The following is a 19,283-nucleotide window of genomic DNA, read 5'->3' as shown; positions in this document are numbered from 1 at the left end:
TAAATGTTTTTTTGAAAGTGTTTTCAAACTTTCAAGAAAATCCTTTTAGTATTTATTTTCAAATCGCTCTGTTTACAATGCTTTAGCGCCCCCAAGTGGCCCACTTAGGCTCACAACAGCGACGCTTGCGCCTGTCCTGGAATATGCCCGAAGGACCACCGATTCAATTCGCTTTTAACAATTAAATCTCCGATATTACTCACATATAAAATCTGAATTTGTAATTTCTGTAGTGTCTTATATGTACAAACATACAGTTTCTGACAATGTTCTTTTGAAAGCAGAAATAAACCATAGCACATTTGCCTGATTAGAATTGTGTGACTGGGTCGTTGGGAGCTGTCAGACAACGCAGGCTGGGGGTCGGCGGAAGACTAGAATTTATTCCCAGCTGTGTGAACTGACTGCAGTCGCCAAAATGTTCGAGGAGGCGAGCGAAGTGTTCGATAACATGTTCAAATCCTCATTTCCTCTTACATTTATAGTGTTTATCCCCGCGGTGCTCATCCTGGTGTCGCCGCTCCCGGCCGAAGCAGCACATGAGTTCACGGTGTATCGCATGCAGCAGTATGACCTGCAGGGACAGCCCTACGGTAAGAACCACCACGTCTTTTAAACGCTTAACCTCCACAAAATGTCATATTTTTCTTGACATTGATTCGCGAGTCGACTGGTTTGGAACGCGACGTAGCTGCTTGCTAAGTTTCGTGTCAGTTTTAGCTTTCAATGACACCATGTAGGGTTAGCATGAATTAGCTAGAGGCTAATGATACCTTGTATTAACACCGGACTGTCGGTCTTCCATACATTGAAGTCATACAAGAGACACGCAAGTTGAATTAATTGCATGGTTTTGAAATGATCGCCTTTTATGACGTTTTACCTTCCAGTTACCAAGTTGTAAGCCTGTGTGGACAGTAAAGAAGTGTTGGTGGTTCAATTCATGCCAACTTTATTTGTAACGTTGCGACGTGCGGATCGCCACAAAAATATTGATACTTCCGATACCAGCTCTTTATGCTCTGAAATTGATTCACAGCTAAAAAAAAATATAGATACTTTTGTCATTTGAGGTGATATTTATCTGAAACTTTGACTGTTGAAATGTGGACCGATAGCAAACGGAGCCATGTGTGTATTGTGTATAAAGTTATGAATCCTTTTATTTTACTTTTTTTTCTGTTTGGCTTAATTTCCACAAATTTTCTATACAATTTTGTCCTTGTTTTTCCTCTTGTCGCATATTAGGTTGGCTGCATTGTCACCTGGCGATCTTAATATATTTTTCACGCGCTAAAATAAATAACTTCATTATTAAATTATTAATTGATCCATAATAATAGTTTAATTAATATATATATTATATATATTATTATTATAATATATATATTATAGGTCTTGTATTCTTTATGATATGAAATAGACTACTTGAATAAAATATATTACTTGTAATAATTGGGAAACTAAAATGGAGTTATTTGGACATGGGGGGTGAATGAAGAATACAGCATTCCAAGACAAATGCTTGCTACCCACAGTAACATTTGGTGGTGGTTCCAACATGCTGGGGGGTTGTGGGGCCAGTGTAGGTACTGGAACTCAAAATTGAAGGTGGCATGGATTCCAGTCTGTATCAGCAGATTGTTGCCAACAGTCTTCAAGAATCAGTGACAAAGTTGTAGTTGGGCCGGGGCTGGATACTTCCAAGAAGACAATGACCCTAAAGACTGCTCCAATTCTAAAAAAAAAAAAAAAATCACAGACAGGAGAAACAAAATAAGGAGCGCTTGATTTGCTCATGTATATAAGATTTCTCTTTTGAATTCCTCAGGCACCAGAAACGCCATCCTGAACACCGAGGCCCGTACTGTTGAGGCGGAGGTACTAAGTCGCCGCTGTGTCATCATGCGGCTGGCGGACTTCTCCTACGACAAGTATCAGAAAGCCTTGCGTCAGTCGGCGGGGGCGGTGGTCATTGTCCTGCCCCAAAACATGTCCACCATGCCCCAGGACATCGTGCAGGTATGCGTCATGCGGAAAAATCCATATGCTGAGCAATGGCAGCATATGTGCAGCACCCCCCCCCCCCCCCCCCCTCTGTTTTTAACGTCCTTGTTGTTCCACAGTGTATAAGTACATACACCGCAAACTTTCTACAACAGGGGTCTCAAACTCAATTTACCTGGGGGCCACTGGAGCTAGGGTCTGGGCAAGGCTGGGCCGCATCAGGTTTTCCAAAAAAAAAAAACGCATTTATTAAAAACAGAAAAATATACAAACTTTTTCAGTGTTTTGGTTCTGATTTTCTACAATAAAAGCTCTGATAAAACATTCCACTGTTCTTAAAAATATCTTAATTTTTATTTTTCTGCACAAAATAAGATGAAAAATAAATAAACGAATCAAGAATAAAGAAAATCAATCAATCAGTAATAAATAAATATAATAATAATAATAAAACGGCAAATAATAAAAACTTAAGAAACCACATATAGTTGGTGGGTAGACAAATGATTTTTTTCCGATTAAAATGACCAAAGCATTATTAGAGCCCTGTAGACATGACAAAACACGACTATAGTCACATTTATACTTTTTTTATTTACAGCATATTGCGCAACTGCAGGGTCTTGAGACACATGCTAACTCGCAAACTAGAGAGCTAGCGACCTAAACGGTAGCCTTCAAGTTATTTCCTTTCAACTTAAATAGCCAAAAACTTACCACTTCCACATGGATAGGGAGGATAACTATTAAGAGTTATTTAACCTTTAACATGAACATTAATCAAACGTAATAATTTTTTCTGGGTACATGATACCATACAGCATCCATATCAAACTTGCGCGGGCCGCACTAACATTAAACTTTCATATCAATGTGGGGGCCTCAAACACGTGTCCTGCAGGCCACATTTGGCCCGCGGGCCGCGTGATCGGGACCCATGTTCTGCAATGTTTTAATGAGGTTTTCTCTGCAAGCGTGACCCCTCATCGTAGAGTCAAGCACAAGCTCATCACGGTTGAGTTTGAGGTTGGCTGAAGTTAAAAAGTTGAAGTTAGAACCTCAAAAAGGGGGGGTGGGCTTTTTCACTTGACAAAGCAGGCCATTGTGGAGTTTCTGTAATTCTTTCTTGGCCGAGGTCCAGATTATCTGCCTTAAGATTACTGCAATGTAGTGACTGACTGGTTGCCCACTGACTTCCCAGTGGTGTCAGCCATCTTCCAGGACAGCAACAGCATATGCGCTGTATTGTTCCTCATGTTGTTCTGCTTGGGGATGACATAAGACAGATGGTGCTGTAGCTCTTGTTCGTTAAGTGTTTCAGGTCTATTTATGTATGTGTGTTATTTGTGTAGCAATTCATGGAGCTTGAGCCGGAGATGTTGTCCACTGAGACCATCGTCCCCGTCTACTTTGCCATGGAGGATGACGAGCTGCTGTCTATCTACACCCAAACCCTGACCTCCTCCTCCTCGCAGGGATCTCTGTCTGCAGCAGAAGGTGAACACCTAACTGTTCGCTCCCAGCTTCAAACCAACCTGCTCTTCATAGAATCAAGTAGGGCGGCAACTAGCCATCATTTTCTTAGTCTGCTAGTTGGAAGCCTCCTGTTTCCATGAATCCAGTCACCATTGAGGAGCTCGACTGGGGTGTCCAAAGTGTGGCCATATTCAATTCTAAAAATAGAATTGAACTGGAAATCTAAAATAACAAACAACGGTAAAAGTAGTCATTGTAGAAGAGGAAAGTCCAAATATGAACTCATTCCATGCCGGCCATTTGCCAATACTCAACCCCTTCAGTAGCGGCCATTTTGGGCAGATTTTTCAAGACCCATACAATGTAAAAGAACACTCTCACCTTTCATCATAAAAACCAACTCTGTTTCTGCCCTTTTCCGTTAATATGAAATGTCCTCATTGTAGTCTAATGCAGTGATTTTCAACCACTGTGCCGCTGCACACTAGTGTACCTTGAGAAACCGTCAGGTGTGCCGTGAGGAATTATCCAATATCACTTTTTATAATTAACATTTATTAATCATCATTTGCAAATATTATGTCAATAGTATACATGGACCCAAATATTCCAATTGCATTTGGTTTATTTGCTCAAACGGAAAGAATTGAACAGGGATGGAATATTCCTTTAACCAATCCGATTGAGGTATCTTGTACCCGCTCAAACGGAAAGTTGTCAGGGTGCCTTCTTCTTCGTGGTGTTTTTCTTCTTCTGTTGTTTATTGGCGGTTGGCAAGCAGCTTTCGTGTGCATTAGCGCCATCTGTAGAACAGAATCTAAACCCTTCTATACTTTATTCACAAGTGCAGTTTTATTAAAAAAAAGAATATATATCTATATAAAACATGTCCTGAGTTTAATTATAAAATATTAGCAAGATTGAATTTGATCTTTTCCTGTTTAAATTGATCCCGGGTGCGTTCTTTCAGCGCATGCTCAGATATGACGTAACACGCAGATCCAGACGTTCTTCACTTTTAAAAATGGAGGCCAGCACTGGACTAAGCAAAGTTTGTTTTGGATTCAAACTAAATTTCAAGACTGGACAGACGAAAAACTGTCAATACGGAGTTATTCCAACAAGTGAAAGAAAAACTCGGGGAAGTCGGTATCACGTGATGTTGATGTTTACGTTTTACCGCGCGTGCCCCATTGACTATTCTGGCGCATGTAGACAAGAGATTGGAATATTCCTTTCCATGGATACCATTGTTTCCCGAAAGGTCATTGGGAAAGAGAAAAAGTGGTGATGTAAAAACGTGGCTACTGTGGAGTGTCTGTGGTGTAAAGACTGGCAGAGCAATGTAATATCGGTCCGTGTGGCAACACCTACCTTGTTCCTCCCATAGACTTATTGATGCACGTGTGAGGTCGTGGTGACATTTTGGAACATTTTTGGTTAGTGGTGTGCCACAAGATTTTTCCAATGTAAAAAAATGTGCCGTGGCTCAAAAAAGGTTGAAAAACACTGGTCTAATGCACTGCAAATGTGTTGTTGTTGTCCAGTGCTGCTGCACACAGCCACTGCAAATGGCTTTCAGATGGTCACCAGTGGTGCTCAGAGCAAAGCCATGAGCGACTGGGCCATCACCAGTCTGGAGGTGAGTGGCTGAACGCCAACATCCTGCCTCTTCTTCATCACCTGCTAATTGATGTGCTTTTATCCGCGTTTGTGTAAAAAGGGGCGCCTGGCTGGCGTCGGAGGAGAGGACCTGCCCACAATAGTCGTGGTGGCCCATTATGACTCCTTTGGGATCGCTCCGGTACGTTCCTCGCCCGAGCATGGCCACCTCTTTGGAAGCATGCCACGACCTGTGGTGTGGTAACAGTGTACCATGTGTTGTGCGTGCAGTGGCTGTCGTATGGCGCCGACTCAAATGGCAGCGGCGTGTCCATGCTACTGGAGCTGGCCCGCCTCTTCTCCAAACTCTACACCTACAAGAGGACGCATGCCGGGTAGGCACGCTCGCTCCACCAGCAGATGAACTGACAAGACACAATCGCTACACGTGCATCTCGATTCATTAGAATGTGCTGCAAAACCTGATTTCAAGAGGAACTTGAACTTTTCCTAACCCCACCCCCCCGGCATGCTCTCACTGAGCATTCATGCCTTAGCCTGGGTACTTGTCCATTGCTTCTACTTTGTGCTTTTACTATGAAAAAAAATCTACTGGAGTAAATTCACATTTAAAGAAATATTGAAATCAGTGTGTCAAACTCAGGCCTGGGAGCCAGATCCGGTCTGTGCTGGAATTTCATCCAGCCCGCTTTGGAAAATTGCACTGAGTTGGCCCACCTTGTGGACCTCCTGAAACAAAGCGCTTACACCGGTCGGCGTAATTAAGCGATTCATCCGGTATACTACTACTAATAACTACTTCCCTTTAAAAAGTTGAATATAGCACCACATTCACAACCATTCTTCCAAAGGGTGCCAGATCCAGACCAAGAGTCAAAAGCATTTCATTGTACATGACTAAAAATGGCAGCACTTCACACTCACACAAAGCAAATACAGTAAAGTCTCGTTATATCGATATCGGTTATATCGAAGTACTGCTTATTACGATACTATTTTCATTTCCCGGCAAATTTCTAGTCTTTTATGATATAATTAGTTCCGGTTAGTACGATACCCGGTTATTACGATAATCCTGTTACTACAATGCCCTTTTCATCTCCCGCCAGCCAATTTGGTCTGCTTATATCGATACAAAAGCAGCTTAAAGCTGAATCGATATTTGCTTAAGGATTTCAATACCACCATTAGCGAAATCTGTAAACGGCGTATTGTTTGATTTTCGGCTAACACTGTTTCGGCTTTTCCACCGACGGACGGTAATTAGAGGATTACAGGTAATTAATATGAGGTAAGTATTAAACAATCTTTTGAAGTAAAGGAGTAAATATTTGTATAATTTAGAGGGAAGATTCAGTGAATAGACTTAGTGTTTTCAGATGTGTTCAATATTCTTGGCACTAGCTTTACTGATAAATTATGAAAGTAAACTTACGGTATTGCTTGATCAAAGAAGCAATCTCTTGTTGTTTGAAATAAATCAATACACATGTATCTTAAAGATTAATATGATAAGTAAATCTACAATACTAGTAAACATCAAAAGGGATGAAAGCAGGTATAAATTGGAGTTGTGAAGCTTGTGAAGCGTTTTAGAGATAAGATCCGCACGAACAATTGAATTATTGAAACAAAAAAATTATTGTGTTGTATTCAGATATCTTTTTATCGCTTGCAATAATCACTGTTTTTCATATGTACATGCTGGCGTTCGTGGTTTCTCTCGTGTGTATAGAACAATGTCGAGTGCATTATTGAATATTTACTCAGAGTCACTATTGCAAGAGTGCGTTATGAAAATAATAAATGTTGAAAAAAAAATGTGACCCATCTGACTTCAACCGAATTGTGTTATGTATATGAATGCAATCATTTTTTGCAACAATGTTTATGGTTTTGTCTGCTGAAGCGTGAGGATTTTGCATTGGTTGAATTTTAGAAAAGAAATCGTCATTAAAAAAGTTTAAGGACATTTTTATTTAATGCATAAGTTTATTTTTATTTAGTACAAAAGCATGCTAGATACACAATCCATGAACTCAAGGAGAAAATGACATGCCATATCAAAGATCCGCCATTTATCGCCCACTTTTAATGCAGTTCAGCGCAGGATCGGATATATCGATAGTCCGGTTATATCGATATTTTTTCCGACTCCCGAGAATATCGATATAACGAGACTTTACTGTATGCACATTTTTAACTGAGAGCAAAGCATGCTGGGGAATGTGTCATCTGCCCATTCCACACTCTTCCAGGTTACACATGTCACGGATTGGGATGTTTGTGCGTCGTTATAAGATACTGTAGCTTTTCCCTGGATATTGAGGGAATGATGGTTATCAGTTATTTTTAATGCTATCGGCTTTATCAGTATGACATAATTGCGATGATGATCCTGCACTGCTAGTTTTAGACTTGATTATGATTGCATTATGATTATGATTATACTGTCGTGTTCAGATACAACTTGCTGTTCTTTGTGTCCGGTGGAGGGAAGTTCAACTACCAGGGCACCAAACGCTGGCTAGAAGACCATCTGGACCACACAGGTACACCTCACTCATCTTACCTGCATGTGTCTGCACTGTGCTCGCTAGCATCATACCATCCACCATTATACGTCATATTATGATTATTTGCGTAGACTCCAGCCTGCTGCAGGACAATGTGGCCTTTGTGTTGTGTCTCGACACTTTGGGCAACGGAGACGCTCTGCACCTGCACGTGTCCAAACCTCCCAAAGAGGGAACTCCTCAGTACACTTTGCTCAAGGAGCTGGAGATGGTAGGATTTCATTTTTTATTTATTCCACAGCATCACACTGTTCCAAATGTTTTGATGACCACGCTCGCCCAGGTTGCCGGCAGCCAGTACCCGGGGCTCAAGTTCTCCATGGTCCACAAGAAAATCAACCTGGCCGATGACATGCTGGCCTGGGAGCACGAGCGCTTCGGGATCCGCCGCCTGCCGGCCTTCACGCTCTCCCACCTGCCCTCGCACCGCCTGGCGCAGCGCTCCAGCATCATGGACGTGCGGTCAGTGTCCCCCTTTCCTCGCCACGGAGCAGGAGAGCCCCCTGCTGGGTGGGTTCATGACTGCACAAGACACCATTGTTCTGTTGCCTTTGCTGCTTTTTCACCTCCCTGACAGGATTGCCCTTACTTTGGCACTAAAATCACACAAGATGAAATACTCGTCTTCTCACCTCAAGCTTTAGTTATGGATAAAGTACATGTATTTATGGTAGATGACTAGTACGCACCATCAGTATTCGTCAGGAATGGCATCCGGAATATAAAGGGCTCAAGCCAAAAACAAGTATGTGGAACAAAAATACTTTGTAATCAAGAAAAAGCCAAAAGAAACAAACACACACGATGTATGCATGTGACAACATTGATGGGTGGATGACGTGGATCCGGGTGTTACCTTCCCAAGACCCAGGCCGAAAAATGCCAGTTTTGGATGCTTTGAGCTAGAGACTCTCCAAACAGGGTTTTATGCTGCCGATTCTGATAGCAATACAGAGTTTCAATTTATATGTGCAAATATTCTTTGACCTTGGAGTTAGCTACTCCCAATCAGCTGGCAAGATAGGAGACTCCTGGCGGAGTATCCCAGTCGTAAGGTTGGACGTTCATTAAACAAGCACACACAGATAATTAGTATCACGGCAACATGAGGGCAGACACCCATGAACGTGATGTCCACTGCCCCGTGGGACAAAAAGCAGCTCCAAATTATAACCGCACTGTTTGTTTGTTTGTTTCAAAAACAAAATGTCACTGTGGTAAAAGTCGCATTTGGAGTCCAAAGACCAGAATCTGGACAGGTAAACAAAGATGGAAGAGAAGTTGAAGAAATAGTTTTGATTAGGGCTGGATTGGCCTTTTACAGACAACTAGTCCTTTTATTAGGGCCAGTTCTGGAAATTGGCAGGTTGATCAGTGGCTCAAAGTGTCCAACAAGACCAGGTGGAAAGAGTACTGCACGTTACCCAGCATGCCTTGCAGTGTTAGATGGACTGTAATGTGTGTGTTTGTGTGTAGATGTTTATTTTGATGTCTGTATGGATCAACTGTACTCGCCTCCCTTTTGTTTTCAATTTTCTTAGTCTAATTGTGTGTGTGTGTGCCTGTGTGTGTTCTTGTGTTCTCCAGGCCTCATGTTGACATCCAGAAGCTCAGCAGGAACACCAAAGTGGTGGCAGAGGCTCTCGCCCGAGTCATCTACAACCTCACAGAAAAGGTGCAAAGATGCCGATGGAGGAATTGTGTTGTACACGTTTCTCATGCTGCCAAATCACTAGTGGACTGTCCTTTCCCCTCAGGGAGCTCCCAGTCACCTGCAGATCTTCACCGAGCAAATGGTAAGAGCTTCAATCTGCTGTCTGTGATGCAAACGTAGCGCTTGAAACGCAACGGGATGAGGAGGAAGACGTTTGACGCCCCTCCCGCCCTCCCCCAGAAGGTCCAAGAGGAGCACCTGGCCGCCGTGGTGGACTGGCTCACGGCGCAGCCCCGAGCCGCCCAGCTGGTGGACAAGGACAGCAGCGTGGTGTCCACCTTGGAGTACCACCTGGGACGCTACCTCAAGGATGTGAAGAAACACTACGTCAAAGCAGACAAAAGGTCACATCTTATTTACACTGGAATTAGGTTTGGGCCATATGGACCTGAACGTATATCATGATATTTTGGGGGAAGTATCACGATATGATGACCTTATCAAATTCTTTGTATAAAAAGCTACAAACCTTAAACCATCTTGTGAAATATGACAGCATTTGATTCATCTTATGTATCTACGGCCAGTAGTCATTTTCTTATCATTGGGAGCATCTGGACCAGTATTTAAAAATTCTTTTTAAAGATGAATTTGCATTATTATTATTATTATTATTAGTAGTAGTAGTAGTAGTAGTAACGACAGTAGTGGTAGCTATTACTTGAAGTAGCAGTATTAGTAGCAACAGCAGTGATGGTGGTAGCGGCCACAGTAGTAGTAGTAGTAGTAGTTGCATTGCATTAGTACTAACAGCAGTGGTGGTAGCAAGAGTAGTAGTATTAGCAACAAGAGTAGCAGCAGCAGCAGCAGTAACTACTACTGGTAGTAGTATTAGTAGCAGCAGCAGTAAATACTACTGGTAGTAGTATTATTAGCAGCAGCAGCAGCAGTAACTACTACTGGTAGTAGTATTATTAGTAGCAGCAGCAGCAATAAGTATTACTGGTAGTAGTATTAGTAGCAGCAGCAGTAACTACTACTGGTAGTAGTATTAGTAGCAGCAGCAGCAATAACTACTACTGGTAGTAGTATTAGCAGCAGCAGCAGCAGCAATAACTACTACTGGTAGTAGTATTAGCAGCAGCAGTAACTACTACTGGTAGTAGTATTAGCAGCAGCAGCAGCAGTAACTACTACTGGTAGTAGTATTAGCAGCAGCAGCAGCAGTAACTACTACTGGTAGTAGTATTAGCAGCAGCAGCAGCAGCAGCAGTAACTACTACTGGTAGTAGTATTAGCAGCAGCAGTAACTACTACTGGTAGTAGTATTAGCAGCAGCAGTAACTACTACTGGTAGTAGTATTAGCAGCAGCAGCAGCAGCAGTAACTACTACTGGTAGTAGTATTAGCAGCAGCAGCAGCAGTAACTATTACTGGTAGTAGTATTACTAGCAGCAGCAGCAGTAGTTGCAAAAGCAACATTAGAAGAACAACATCACAACAACAGTGGTAGCAGCGGCAGCAGCAGTAGTACTTGCGGTAGTACTAGTAGTATAAGAAGTTGTGTTTGTGTTTTCAGGGATCCAGAGTTTGTGTTCTATGATCAGCTCAAGCAGACCATGAATGCATACAGGTGGGATCACACGCACACACACACGCACACACACACGCACACACACACACGGATGTCTGCGTGTGTGATTGACAGTTTTGTGGTCCTGACAGAGTAAAGCCGGCCATCTTTGATCTGCTGCTGGCCGTCTGCATCGCTGCTTACCTGGGCACCATGTACCTGGCCATACAGGTGAGCTCATCCCTACCTGGGGGGGGGTTGTGTCAAAGCGCTCTTGTCAGAGTGTTGTGTTTTCCAAACAGAACTTTGGCGTGTTGTACAGCGTGGCCCGTAGAGTCACACAACCCAAAACCAAGACCAACTAAAGACCCCTAAAGACCCCACAGCTTCTCAGCCCACAAACTCTACTTATTTTTATTTTTTACTCTATTTTATTGGGACGCTCTCAGGATGCTCCTCCCTCCCCCTCCCACCCAACACCTCTGCTGCACACCAGCAATGATGTCACATCCTGTCCTTGCTGCCAACACCCCCACCCCTCTTCTTTTTTCCCCATACAAGACAGGGGTGTCCAAAGTGCACCATGGGGGCCACCTACAGCGAAGAACAAACTGACAGTTTCATACGTAGAGTAGAATTCATAATAATATGTTTTACCAAACAGGAAACGTATACAAATATTCTTGGATATTTTTTTTTTGTCACCAAGCGACCCTCCGTGGCAAAAGTTTGGGCGCCCCTGATCCAGCAAGTCTGTCCTCCGTAAATATTCATATTATTAATGTCCGTGTCTTCCATTGCGTTTAGCTCAGCCCCACACTTTTTATGGTCAATATGAGACAAACCTCCATCATTGAATATCTCTCCTGTGTGGGATAGAGACTACCGCTCAAAGGTTTGGACTCGCATACCACGTACCACAAGGGTCTCTAAACTTTTGACCGGTAGAGTAACTTTAAGAGACGGCATGAACCATTCTCACTAATGAATAACATCAAATGTTTGTATACACTAAAATGATCAAGTGTCCCTAAACTTTTGACCGGTAGTACACTCTGGTGTCCCAGGACTTTTGACTGGCACACTGGTGTCCCAGGACTTTTGACTGGCACACTGGTGTCCCAGGACTTTTGACTGGCACACTGGTGTCCCAGGACTTTTGACTGGCACGCTGGTGTCCCAGGACTTTTGACTGGTACGCTGGTGTCCCAGGACTTTTGACTGGTACGCTGGTGTCCCAGGACTTTTGACTGGTACGCTGGTGTCCCAGGACTTTTGACTGGCACGCTGGTGTCCCAGGACTTTTGACTGGCACGCTGGTGTCCCAGGACTTTTGACTGGCACGCTGGTGTCCCAGGACTTTTGACTGGCACGCTGGTGTCCCAGGACTTTTGACTGGCGCGCTGGTTCACTGGTGTCCCCGGACTTTTAACTGGTACGCTGGTGTCTCCGGACCTTTGACTGGTACTGGTACGCTGGTGGCCCAGGACCTTTTGACTGGTACTGGTACGCTGGTGGCCCAGGACCTTTTGACTGGTACTGGTACGCTGGTGGCCCAGGACCTTTTGACTGGTACTGGTGCGCTGGTGGCCCAGGACCTTTTGACTGGTACTGGTGCGCTGGTGGCCCAGGACCTTTGACTGGTGCTGGTGCGCTGGTGGCCCAGGACCTTTGACTGGTGCTGGTGCGCTGGTGGCCCAGGACCTTTGACTGGTGCTGGTGCGCTGGTGGCCCAGGACCTTTGACTGGTGCTGGTGCGCTGGTGGCCCAGGACCTTTGACTGGTGCTGGTGCGCTGGTGGCCCAGGACCTTTGACTGGTGCTGGTGCGCTGGTGGCCCAGGACCTTTGACTGGTGCTGGTGCGCTGGTGGCCCAGGACCTTTGACTGGTGCTGGTGCGCTGGTGGCCCAGGACCTTTGACTGGTGCTGGTGCGCTGGTGGCCCAGGACCTTTGACTGGTGCTGGTGCGCTGGTGGCCCAGGACCTTTGACTGGTGCTGGTGCGCTGGTGGCCCAGGACCTTTGACTGGTGCTGGTGCGCTGGTGGCCCAGGACCTTTGACTGGTACTGGTGCGCTGGTGTCCCAGGACCTTTGACTGGTACTGGTACGCTGGTGTCCCAGGACCTTTGGACTGGTACTGGTACGCTGGTGTCCCAGGACCTTTGGACTGGTACTGGTACGCTGGTGTCCCAGGACCTTTGACTGGTACTGGTACGCTGGTGTCCCAGGACCTTTGACTGGTACTGGTACGCTGGTGGCCCAGGACCTTTTGACTGGTACTGGTACGCTGGTGGCCCAGGACCTTTGACTGGTGCGCTGGTGTCCCAGGACCTTTGACTGGTGCTGGTGCGCTGGTGGCCCAGGACCTTTTGACTGGTGCTGGTACGCTGGTGGCCCAGGACCTTTTGACTGGTACTGGTACGCTGGTGGCCCAGGACCTTTTGACTGGTACTGGTACGCTGGTGGCCCAGGACCTTTTGACTGGTACTGGTGCGCTGGTGGCCCAGGACCTTTGACTGGTACTGGTACGCTGGTGGCCCAGGACCTTTTGACTGGTACTGGTACGCTGGTGGCCCAGGACCTTTTGACTGGTACTGGTACGCTGGTGGCCCAGGACCTTTTGACTGGTACTGGTACGCTGGTGGCCCAGGACCTTTTGACTGGTACTGGTACGCTGGTGGCCCAGGACCTTTTGACTGGTACTGGTACGCTGGTGGCCCAGGACCTTTTGACTGGTACTGGTACGCTGGTGGCCCAGGACCTTTTGACTGGTACTGGTACGCTGGTGGCCCAGGACCTTTTGACTGGTACTGGTACGCTGGTGGCCCAGGACCTTTTGACTGGTACTGGTACGCTGGTGGCCCAGGACCTTTGACTGGTGCGCTGGTGTCCCAGGACCTTTGACTGGTGCTGGTGCGCTGGTGGCCCAGGACCTTTTGACTGGTACTGGTGCGCTGGTGGCCCAGGACCTTTGACTGGTACTGGTGCGCTGGTGTCCCAGGACCTTTGACTGGTGCTGGTGCGCTGGTGGCCCAGGACCTTCGGCTGGAACTGTACCTCTTAAGAGTTCTGATTGAGGAATAAAGTCAAAAGTTTGGAGCCACTTTCCCATCCGCTAACATGGGAAAGCGTCTCCAAACTTTTACCTGGTAGCATACCAGCATACAGCTTGTCGCTAATGAAGAACTGGAATCCTTTCAAGTGAGTCTTGCCTTTAAAAGCAGCGCTCCAGCCTGAAGAAGTCCACGTGTAGAAACGAAATCCCCCTTGAGCCCTTTTGAAAGTCTGTCCCCCTTTAAATAATAAAACTAAACAGTAGATGCTAGTGGAAACTTTAACCCTTAGAAATGTTGGAATTATTGTGTCTTATTTGGACGTCCCCGTTGACACCAGTCAATTTTCTTGCGCCCTCGGATGAGATGGTGTCTTTTTTTTTGTATCACTCGGTGTGTCCTCATGATGTTATACCCTTGTGTGATGTGGTTTAGTCTTAAAACGGAAAAGTGCACTTTTTTTGGGGGGGGGGTGATTTTGCCCATCATCCACACCTTTTTGTGAGACATGAATATTCTAAAAGGTAGAAAAACAGCTAAAAAGAGGCAGCTAAAAATTCACTTGATGGGACGCACCTAGAACGCTTTCTGAAATAACCCCCAAAAATCATGGCCCAATTTACATAATGTGACATTACGCCTCAGAACTACCTAGCTAGCGAAAGGTAACGCTACATTGGAGCTGCTGTCTTGTATTTGATGCTAGTTTAGTCCATGCTAATGAATGTACCTGTTGCTACTTGGAAAACCTTGTGGGCGTGTTTGATTTGGGTGTGTCTAATTTGGTGCATAATTATTTTCATGTCTCTAAGGATTGTGGATAATGGGAAGAAAAAAAAATCCATAAAAAGTGCATTTTCCTGACACAAATATGTGGAGAGATGTTTTTTTTTATGTGTTACTGCATGACTTGTGTACAAAAACACCCTCCCTCTTTTTACCAACACTTTTCATGATTAATTTATTGCTCAGTGGTGCAACCGATTCCTCTTCAATTTTGCAAAAATAAAAACAACTGTGATTCAAAATAAAGCACACAAGTTTTTTGTTTTTTATATACTTGGAACACCTTTTTATTTCAGGGTATAACCAAAAGCAAAAATGGTCTATAAAAGAGCCAGTGGTTGAATTGTGGGCAATTACAGGGATTAAAATACAATGTTTGATCCAAAAAAAGGTCTAAAAATACCCCATTCACCCTTTTCCTTCTCTAGCGTTCATCTAGCTAATGTACATTACAAATGCTAATAAATTACAGTGCAATTCTTTTTGGACAAAAGGAATCCTTTGCGGGGCTTTTTTTTTTAAAGCCCGGTGGTGTTCATGCAAGCCGTCCTGCCCGCACCTTCGACGTCACATTTTGGCACAATCAAAAAGCATTCATCTTGGACCAAAACAAAGACAAAAATCCCAACTCTGTCCTTTCAGCTTTCTCAGTACCATTTATCTTATCTGGAGCTGGAGCCTACCCCAGCAATCCCTTACACCACCGCCAAGGACATTTTGTACGTTCACATGACACTTTTTCTAACGTTTGCAACAAAATCAAAGAAATTATTTCAAGTGGTCACTTCCTGGGCAGGCTTTCTCAGGTCGTTGAATACTACTTTACATGCATGTAAAATCCAATCAAAAATTAGTAATACTGACATCTCATTGATTTGAATGATTGACCACGCCTCTTTTTCAACACCTGAAAGTCAAATCATAAATGGAGATGTGCGATATGCCGATATTGTCCAACTCTTAATGTGTAACATTCCACATCTCCTGTGGTGGAAAGAACATGTATGTGTTGTAAACATCGGTACATGATCAGGACCGATATCACATTATTATACTGATAATTACATCCCTAGTCATGACCATTTCGAAATGATATATTCTTAGCTTCTTCAGTCGTTGGATCACGTTAGCATCATAACTCTTCTGTTTTTATTTGAAATATATATAATATGGCCAATCCAATTTGTGACCTGTAGCTTTTCTTCCCGTCACTCACACAAAGCTCGATTCAAATGTCTCAAAAGTTGTCATCAAACAACAGAGGAGTTCTGAGAAATACTGAAATATTATGAATCAAATTCGGATGATTTGGCTAATTGAAAAGATTTTTCAATCCCCCAAAAAACACGTTACATTTCCATGATTTTTGGAACATGTATTTTCACACTTCAGGCAGGCTGTGTCTCAAATGCAATACCGGCGTACACTTGCTTATGCGCACTATGTGTACTTTGTTACTCAGGAAGCCAATTTTACCACGGTACAGTAGATCCATCATACCAATACCAATGTTAGTATCCAATACTAGTGTAATGACTACCACAAATACAGTAATCCCTCGTTTATCACGGTCAATTTATTCATGAGCCGACCGCGTTAAATGAATTTCCGCAATGTTGATAATGGAATGTCTTCATTGTTAGCCAATAGTTACTTTATTATTCTTTTGTTTACATCACATTGATCAGGCTACGGGATCACTACAGGGACATAAAAGATGGGTGGCGCAAGCTAACTAGGTAGCCTCTCCAAAAACGACAAAAACTTCCAGGAGGAAGGAGGAAAAGCTTATTTTTACTCCCAAATCAGCAATGTCAACATTACTGATTCCGAGTAACAATACTGTTAAGAGGTTATAGTCGACCACCAAACTGATATTTAATATGGTTTGAAAAATGGCCAAATAGCGAGGGGTTACTGTACGTGTTTTTGGCTGTACAGTACAGTATTTCCCATACATTCATTTATTTTTGTCACCACAAATACTATTTTGCAGTGAGGTCCTCCCCCAATTAAAAGCCCTCACAGGCGGCTAACACCGCATCCGTTTCAACGCAAATTGAGACACAGCCATTCGGGAGTTAGCTTTCCGATCACCTGACGTCACATGATCCAGCATTCCGCCAACAATCGATAGTCCAGATTGTACGAACGAGTCCACTCCGCGGGACTCTGGGTCCCGCTTTGTGTCGGATCACAGCAGAAAACAACCAAATAAAATAACACAAGAGGAACAAAAACAGCAGCTTCGATAAAAAGAAATCATCAAACAACAACCTCAGGTGGAATGGAGGGACAGGAAGTCCAAGAAGACGCTTAAACAAAGCGACAATATTCGTCTGCGGACCAGTTCCGGCGATCAAGCATGCTGCTTTTCAAAACAAGAGCCCGAAGTGGATCGAGAAGGTACCAAATCTTACTTTGGAGGAGTGTAGGAGAGGGCGGGGCACCTTTTTGTGCAAATTGCATGCATCCGTCCTTAAGCGCCGCAAACACCGGAAACATGTGCGCGTTCCTTTCAAAATAAAACTATGATTTAAAAAAACAAAAAAAAATCATTCCAATGTCATGCATTCCTGAATACATGTGCATACATATTATATTTTAGTCATCCGCTTATTGATTTTCATCTTTTTATGGGCGTTTTTTGTTGCAAATTAAATAATGAAGATTAAAAAAAAAGACCCAACTCAATCACTTGTAGCTTTTTGCTGTCATTAAAGCAGCTTGTCGGCCTTCATGTCAGTGCAACAGACACACACACACACACACAAAACACACACGTTGAAAACTGAGGTGAAGTGTTGTAAAAGAAGAGGCTGCATACACACACACACACACACACACAAGAATGTTGCTAATGGACGCAGGAGGCCACCACAGGCCGTGAGAATAATGAATGAGGGATGGATGGGGGAACGTCACTAGGGGTATCTCCAGGTCATGTGACACCTTCACAGTCCAATGCTGACTTGTACTAAAATGCAACATAAGCAACAAGAAGAGATAACATTCACAGTGCTCTAATAATTCCAAAAAATACTCGGTTGTGTGTGTGTGTGTGTTCTTCCTGATCCTTTTCTCCTTCCGTACTGGTGGCCTCCTGCCAGGCGGGGGCGACGGAGAGCCGTTCATAGATGCTTCTCCTTGGTGATGCCATTCTGAACGTGCTTCCTGCCGACACAGAAGAACAGCGGGTGAGGGTAGGTATCAGCGTGTTGGCCCGGCGTCCTCGCCGCCGTCACGCAATGCTTCGGCTGAGGCCAAAGGTCGTGGTGGTAATCATCAGAAGATAATGTGGAGTCCAGCCACGAAAGGATGCACGACCTTCAATAAAGGAGCGCTCGTGCCTTTTCTTATCGCTTTCCGAGTTGGATTGGGCCTATCACAGCTAGGAGGCGGGGCACACCTTGGACTGGTCACCAGCCAATCACAAGACGCATCCTAACCCTTTACCCTTACGCTAGACCACGGACGTCCAAAGGTTTCCCAGCGAGGGCCACATCGGGAAAAACACAAAAACACAATAAAAGCTATGGGCTGGACCGCACTTTGGATACGCTATATTGGGTATACTAGATTCGGTAACAAGAGTCATACTCTTGTTACTATAGGGGTGTTATTTCATGCCTGGAGGGCTCTAATAATGTTAAAAAGCATATACAGAGCGTGTTAAACAGGTATTCTATGTCTTATACATCTATTTTTCTCTCATTATATCTACTATATTTGGCGATAGGAGTGTGAAGGTGACCATAGGGGTGTTATTTCATGTCTGGAGGGCTCTAATAATGTTAAAAAGCATATACAGAGCGTGTTAAACAGGTATTCTATGTCTTATACATCTATTTTTCTCTTGTTATTTCTACTATATTTAATGATAGGAGTGTGAAGGTGACCATAGGGGTGTTATTTCATGTCTGGAGGGCTCTAATAATGTTAAAAAGCATATACAGACCGTGTTAAATGGGTATTCTATGTCTTATACATCTATTTTTCTCTTGTTATGTCTATTATATTTGGTGATAGGAGTGTGAAGGTGACCATAGGGGTGTTATTTCATGTCTGGAGGGCTCTAATAATTATAAAAAGCATATACAGACAGTGTTAAATGGGTATTCTATGTCTTATACATCTATTTTTCTCTTGTTATATCTACTATATTTGGTGATAGGAGTGTGAAGATGACTATAGGGGTGTTATTTCATGTCTGGAGGGCTCTAATAATGTTAAAAAGCATATACAGACAGTGTTAAATGGGTATTCTATGGCTTATACATCTATTTTTCTCTTGTTATGTCTATTATATTTGGTGATGGGAGTGTGAAGGTGACCATAGGGGTGTTATTTCATGTCTGGAGGGCTCTAATACTATTAAAAAGTGTATATAGAGGGTGGCAAACAGGTTTTCTATGTTTTAAATGTCTTATTTTCTGATTATGTATATTGGGTAATAGGAGCTTAAAGGTGACTATAGGGGTGTTATTTGTCTCAAAGTCTTGAAAATGTGGAACCAAGGGAGCGCCATAAAGGAG

At 43.8% G+C, this 19,283-nt stretch overlaps 2 protein-coding genes across 5 annotated transcripts in view; one reads left to right on the top strand and one right to left on the bottom strand.

Moving 5' to 3' along the window:
* The first annotated feature begins 306 nt into the window (after nt 1-306).
* Nucleotides 307-12,474, top strand: ncln (nicalin). Of its 4 annotated transcripts, none has more exons than XM_058073962.1 (15): nt 307-593; nt 1,832-2,022; nt 3,360-3,504; nt 5,031-5,125; nt 5,207-5,287; nt 5,377-5,480; nt 7,570-7,658; nt 7,754-7,893; nt 7,966-8,144; nt 9,270-9,357; nt 9,440-9,478; nt 9,580-9,740; nt 10,916-10,969; nt 11,062-11,140; nt 11,212-12,474. In XM_058073962.1, exons 1-15 carry the CDS (start codon nt 419-421, stop codon nt 11,272-11,274), a joined length of 1,683 nt encoding a protein of 560 aa, XP_057929945.1. In that variant the 5' UTR covers nt 307-418; the 3' UTR covers nt 11,275-12,474. The 4 variants fall into 4 exon arrangements, with proteins under 4 accessions (XP_057929945.1, XP_057929943.1, XP_057929944.1 ...); XM_058073960.1 differs by having other exon boundaries at nt 7,966-8,192; nt 11,212-12,473; XM_058073961.1 differs by having other exon boundaries at nt 9,577-9,740; nt 11,212-12,471.
* A 2,131-nt stretch (nt 12,475-14,605) lies between these two features.
* cers1 (ceramide synthase 1) overlaps nt 14,606-19,283 on the bottom strand; it is a 53,321-nt gene continuing 48,643 nt past the window's right edge. The window contains exon 7 of the mRNA XM_058072505.1: nt 14,606-17,922. Within this exon, the coding sequence (XP_057928488.1) occupies nt 17,880-17,922 (43 nt within the window). The 3' untranslated portion in view covers nt 14,606-17,879. The remainder of the gene's footprint in view (nt 17,923-19,283) is intronic.

Source organism: Doryrhamphus excisus, chromosome 5, assembly GCF_030265055.1.
Source record: "Doryrhamphus excisus isolate RoL2022-K1 chromosome 5, RoL_Dexc_1.0, whole genome shotgun sequence".
Taxonomy (NCBI): Eukaryota; Metazoa; Chordata; class Actinopteri; order Syngnathiformes; family Syngnathidae; genus Doryrhamphus; species Doryrhamphus excisus.
This window is presented reverse-complemented; position numbering and strand designations above follow the sequence as displayed.

What these genes read in the sequence shown, in the direction of transcription:
- ncln (XM_058073959.1), top strand. Translation starts at nt 419, where the DNA reads ATGTTCGAGGAGGCGAGCGAAGTGTTCGATAACATGTTCAAATCCTCA. An exon ending in CCTGCAGGGACAGCCCTACG is followed by an intron (nt 594 to 1,831) that starts GTAAGAACCACC and finishes TGAATTCCTCAG; the next exon opens with GCACCAGAAACGCCATCCTG. An exon ending in GCAGGAGAGCCCCCTGCTGG is followed by an intron (nt 8,193 to 9,269) that starts GTGGGTTCATGA and finishes TGTGTTCTCCAG; the next exon opens with GCCTCATGTTGACATCCAGA.